This window comes from Entamoeba invadens (assembly GCF_000330505.1).
Source record: "Entamoeba invadens IP1 unplaced genomic scaffold scaff_1105074724569, whole genome shotgun sequence".
In the NCBI taxonomy this organism is placed as follows: Eukaryota; Evosea; order Mastigamoebida; family Endamoebidae; genus Entamoeba; species Entamoeba invadens.
Window position 1 is genome coordinate 33,187 of NW_004440415.1, and position 5,946 is coordinate 39,132.

Consider the following 5,946-nt stretch of genomic DNA (forward strand, 5'->3'; position numbering starts at 1 on the left):
TGTATAATTCAACATTTCCTTTATGTGTACTTTATATTTTGATAGATATTTTTTATATATGAGCAAATCAAGTTTTTTGGTGTTTTTAAAAAGATAAAAAAAATAATTTTATATTTAGAAATAATTGTGTTCTATTTTTGCTATCCACCGATTTTTTACCATCCAGTCATACGTTTTTATTGTAGTATTTTTATTAAAACATCATTACTAATTATTAAATAGTATAATATAATAAATATAATTATAATTATATTTATTATATTATAATTACAATGAAATAAATTATAGTAATTAAATACTATCTATTACTATATAATACTATATATAATTAATTCATTTTATAACAAAACAAACTAAAAAAAGTAACCCTTTTATATCATGCTAAGATTTTGTGTAGAAGGCAGTGATTTTCGATATGAAGAGTTGCAAAATTATATCAAGAAGTTTGAAAATGCGACATGTGACATGAAAACAATGAATATGTGTCACGTAAATGTTAGATCCAGAAAATACGCTAAAACAATCAAGAAAAATATAGCTGAAACGAAACCCACATATTCTCAAGTGCGTGTTAAAGCAGTAAATAGTAATAATTTACATTATTTAACTTTATATAATTTGCCGGATGGGACTACAACAGAGCAAGTGCGTAGCTTTTTACAAGAATTTTCAATTGGGGAGATTACTGTATTAGAGAATGTGCCTTTAATCACTATAACTACTCCGTCATATGCCGATTCGAAGAAAATTCCTCCACAAATTAGTTTGGAGAAGTTTGGCAATGCGAAATTAGTATATGAGGGCTTACTGAGTTCGGGGTGTCAGTACATGCCAAATACTATTTGCGACAAGATTGACGCAAAACATATAGAAAATGCACAACAAGAATTTCGACAAATAATTGAAGAAAGTACTCAACAAGAAGTGACACAACAAACACTGCAAGTAAACGATTCAAACAACACACAACTACAAACAACACAAAAAGTGAAATGCTCTATTTGTGGGCAACTGGGGCACACACACCAAAATTGTACTTGCACAAAACAGCAACAAGAAGAACTTGAAAAGTTGCGACAAGAAAATTTGAAAGCAAATGAAGAAGGAAAGACTGAAAAGATAGAAAAGAAAGAGTCTGGCGTTGTGAGAGAACACCCAGAAAAGACTCCTCAAACAACTGATACACATAAAAAGGCAATCGATGTCAAAACGGAAGTACTTGTAAAGGAAATACTCAAAGAAACGGAAATTGAACCAAATAACTGAACACCTTAACACTTAAAATAACACTTTTATTATTGTTTTGGCCTGTTATTATAGAAATATACAATTGAATAAAAAACAGTCAGGGACTAAATAATTGTAAGAAGTAAAATTAATAGTTTTAAAATTTTAACACTTTAAATAACATTGAACAAAATTCAAGTGGTCTAAAAATCGGGGAAATATCAAGTTTATTAAATAAATTTCCGTTTTTTAGAGTTTATATTATTTGCATAAACAATACACAAGCCAAAAAAGGAAAATTATCAAAAATTGAATGAATATCCCTCGAAAAACAAGTCAAAACAAAAATAAGGGCGTTATTTTAAGTGTTAAGTCTTATTTGGTTGTTTTTGTTTTGTAAATAGTTAATTTTTTTTTCAATTTTTATCGATTTTAAATATATTTAATCCTAAAAATGCAATAATTATCTAGTAAAATAAAGGAATTTCTCTTCTAATTAACGAAAATTGTCTTTTTATTTTTGAAAATTATCCAAAATATCATAAATTATCCCAATTTCATCCAATTATTTACAATAAATGTAATCATCTAGACATAATAGATAATTAACTTAAATTATTAAATTTTATCAACAATATTATTCAACATTAGCTTTATTAAAATGTAATTATCCACATTTTATTTAAATCAAAAATAAAAACAACAAAAATGTTTATTTATAACATTTTTTATACTTTAAAAATTAATTATTAGGTTGACAGGATATTTTCAATAATAAAAAATATCAAAAAGAAACCAACTTATAAATTATCTCGACTAAAAACTTTCTGCCACACCGTATTTCTGCAACGCTCTAACGAGGCTACAACATCTGAGGTTTCAATTGAAATGAACGCATTACTAAGTTTTTCCAGTAAAGATTCAAGTGTTGTCCATGTACGTAAACTGTTTTTCAAAAGTCGGTACTGTCATATTTTTAGAACTTCCTAATGTCCCGTATTTTTTTTATTTTTTTTTCCTAAAAAAAATAAAAAACAAAAAATCGAAAGTACCGACTTTATTTTGAAAAAAATACCAATCCCGTTCAATTATTTTTGTACTAATTCGGGAAAGTGTTGGAATATTAGCCAGCCTTTTCCAAAAAACCCGATCCCGTTATTTGATTTGACCTCAATTCGATACTTCGCGAAATTTACACAGTATTGTTGGTTTAAAAGCACAAAAATTAACGTTTAAGTAAATTGGATGTTGTTGTTTGTGTCGAGTTTTAACTGAATATTACTCTCTGTAAAAAATATTTTCAATTAAAAACAAACTATGATTATCTTCTCTGAATAAAAAACAATGAAATAAAGAGTTCCAAAACCACCAAAAAATACAACAAATGTTTGATAATGCTGACAGACACAAGTCAAAGAGCAACACAAGAAAAAACGATCAAACAATAGAACAATAATTTTTTGTTATTGGATATTTTTAAAAATAATGTTCTCTTTTAAAACTCAATATCGGAAGTTCTCTGTCTTCATCAACACCAGTTTTTCCTCTCATAAAATTTGTAATAGACGTAATAGATGGAACGATCTTGTTTTTCTCTTCCATTTTTTCTTTGTCTATTCCCACAATAATTTCGGATTTAATAATTTTCCATCTGTAATTACAATATTTTTGCGTTTTTAAAGTGAGAAAACAGTTAATTATAAAGTAAATAATAAAGTTTAGAAAAATTGTAATATCTAAAACATCGTATTTATTAAATCATTACATTGTTTACAAAAAACAAATATATACTTTGGCATTATTTTTATGTTAAAAATGTGTTATATCATTTTTATATAAATTACCTATTATTGATAAACATGTTAATAAACGTCAATGTTGTTATAGTTTACAAAAATAGATTCAATGATTATAATTTAAAACTAATTGTAATCAACAATAAATAATATAAATTATTTTTCAAATATTTTAACAATTTATTTGTTATTATTTAAGTTATTATACTTATATTGTAAAAAAAGAATTGATATAAAATGTTTAAAACATCTTATTTTGTCATATAAATTAAAAAACAATTCAACAACAAAGATGTTTGAAAAGCCGATAACTTGTTATTGTTGATAGTGTTTTTATTCAACCTTTTAAAGCAATATTCGATAGACTCGATACCAAATCTTCAATATTCAATCTTTTTGATTGTTCATGTTCCCAACATCTTTGAATAATTTCATAAGAGTTATCACTCATATCATCCTTTTTATCAAGACGTTTTCCTTCAATTACAAATTCCGCAATTGTCCATGGAAATTTGAATTGTGTTTTTGGATATGCCTGACACCACCCAAAACACTCAAACATAGTGATACCAAGTGAGTACACATCAGCAGATTTCTTGTACTTTTCCTTCTTAAGTATTTCTGGTGCCATATACACTGGTGTACCAATACCTTTAGTGAATGTCATATTCGTCATCAACATATTGATATTTCTAGCACTTCCAAAATCAGTCAATTTAGCATTCACTTTCTCGTTTATATCAAGTGAAATAACAAGAATGTTGTCTGGCTTGATATCTCTGTGTAAAATGCCATTTTCGTGTAAATATTCAATTCCCTTTGAAGCATCTAAGATGAATTTTATTCGTAAATGCATTTCAACTTCATTGGATTTTTTCTTATTAATCAAGTCCTGTAAACTTCCATATTGTGCAAATTCAGTGACCATACAAATTTTGTTTGGTATTAAAACGGTTCCAAAGAAATGGACGATATACTCATTTCGGAATTTGTCTAACATGTCGACTTCATTTTTAAATTCAGAAATGGTTTCTTCTTTATTATCACTTTGTTTCATCTTTTTAATAGCAACTGTATTTCCTCTGTAATTTCCTTTGTAGACAACACCAAAGGAGCCTTCACCAATTTGCTTTGTCTCTTCGAGTTCTCTGGAATTTAATTTGGTTGATTGTTCTGTGTCGACTTCGAATTGTAATTTGTTACTCAAAACAGTACCTGTTACAATGTCAAGAGCAATCACCATAATATTCTCTTTAATTTGACATGAACATAACGGTTTTATAAATATCTCAAATTCACAAGCTTTGCCTTGCTTTAGTGTCACAATTGAAGGCACTGTTCGTATTTCATAACAGTCACACCCTTTAATTACACTAAATTGAACCTTCAAACTATGTTTTGAAGCGTTTCCAATGCAGATTAAGTCACGAGTCTCGGTGTCTACTTTGATAACTTTATCACTATCAATATCAAAGCGTAAAACATTTTTGTTGGAACACAAAACTTCATTCATTTTCTCCATCGTCAAATTAGAACTTTTTATATCGAAAACACAGACATTTTGCATTTGTTGTTTGTGGTTATATCGCTGTAATATAAAAAATAGAATAATTATTAATAAAGTGATTGTTAATATCAATAGTACTACAACTGTAATTGGAATACCTATGACAACACCATATTTAACAGAATCTGTGCAACTGTCACCGGAATCTGTCGGTTCTCGTCGACCTTCACATTTAACACATTTTGAATTTTGCGCTGAAACACAATGTTCTACTTTTGTGAAATGAAGACATTGCAAATTAATGAGAATATATTCTTTCTCATCACATTTAGTGCACACACTTTCAGTATCACATGATATACAATTTGAAGAACATTCATAACACTTGTGATTCGATAAGTAATGACCAGACACACACCTCTCACAGCCAGAGGACAATGAAAATTCACAATTTGAAAGTGTTGTATTTGGTTGACATAATTTGCCTTCACTTGGGATGTTGAAATAGCCGTCTTTGCAAGCAAGACATTCGTAACTGTTCACACAAAGTGAGCACGACTCATCACATGGTGTACAACTAATGCCCTCCCGATAATACCCACTGTTACAGATTGCACATCCACCTCCACCGGGTAGGGCAATGTCACAACTCTCTTGTAACGCACCAAGTGACTTACATGACATGTCAGCACTCAAATAAAAACCGGATTTACATGTTGTGCAGTAAGTTGTGTTGTAACAAGTTAAACAGTTGTTTTGGCATTGAATACACTCGTTGTTGATGTTGTAATAACCATCGGCGCAGTGTTGGCATCCTTTGTTATTTCGAATTAAACAAGTTGTTTCTGTTACTGTTTTACTGCTTGTTTTAAGTTTGTCGTCTTCATCAAATGTTTCAGCACAAATTCCATTTTTTAATTTGAAGGCATCAAGACACTCAACACATTTATTGTTATTTGCACTGTATCTCTTGCAATTTGTGACTGTTGTAGATTCTATTGGAACACAGTAATCATACTTGTTCTCTATATTCTTTGAGTCTGTCTGGTAATACCCCTCATTGCAAACAACACACCCACTTGAGCCAAATGTTTTGCATGTTGATATTTCACTCTTTGATATACACCAAGTGTCAGTGTATTTCACAAATCCATTTAAACATTTGAGACAACTGTTACTGTCACAAAGAGCACAATTGTTTGTTTGACATTGTAAGCACCTTCCTTGTGATAAGTAATTTAAATCAGAAGCACATTTGGTGCAAAATCCATATTTTGCTGTTTGGCAATTTTCATTTGTAACACATTGGTTTGAAGTTGTGTCAAATATATAATTGATTTGACACTGCAATGGTATCATTTTGGTCTTTGATAGTTGGCAAATTGAGACAGAAACACCACAGTCGACACATCGTTG

General features: G+C 29.2%; 2 protein-coding genes across 2 annotated transcripts; one reads left to right on the top strand and one right to left on the bottom strand.

Annotated features, from left to right (window-relative positions):
* Window positions 1–378: 378 nt before the first annotated feature.
* Window positions 379–1,266, top strand: EIN_339250 (hypothetical protein; the record flags this gene model as incomplete). Its single annotated transcript, XM_004256977.1, has 1 exon — window positions 379–1,266. One exon carries the CDS (start codon window positions 379–381, stop codon window positions 1,264–1,266), a length of 888 nt encoding a protein of 295 aa, XP_004257025.1.
* Window positions 1,267–3,360: 2,094 nt separating this feature from the next.
* On the bottom strand, window positions 3,361–5,889 carry EIN_339260 (protein serine/threonine kinase, putative; the record flags this gene model as incomplete). Its single annotated transcript, XM_004256978.1, has 1 exon — window positions 3,361–5,889. The coding sequence occupies one exon, from the start codon at window positions 5,887–5,889 to the stop codon at window positions 3,361–3,363; it is 2,529 nt and encodes an 842-aa protein (XP_004257026.1).
* Window positions 5,890–5,946: the final 57 nt, after the last annotated feature.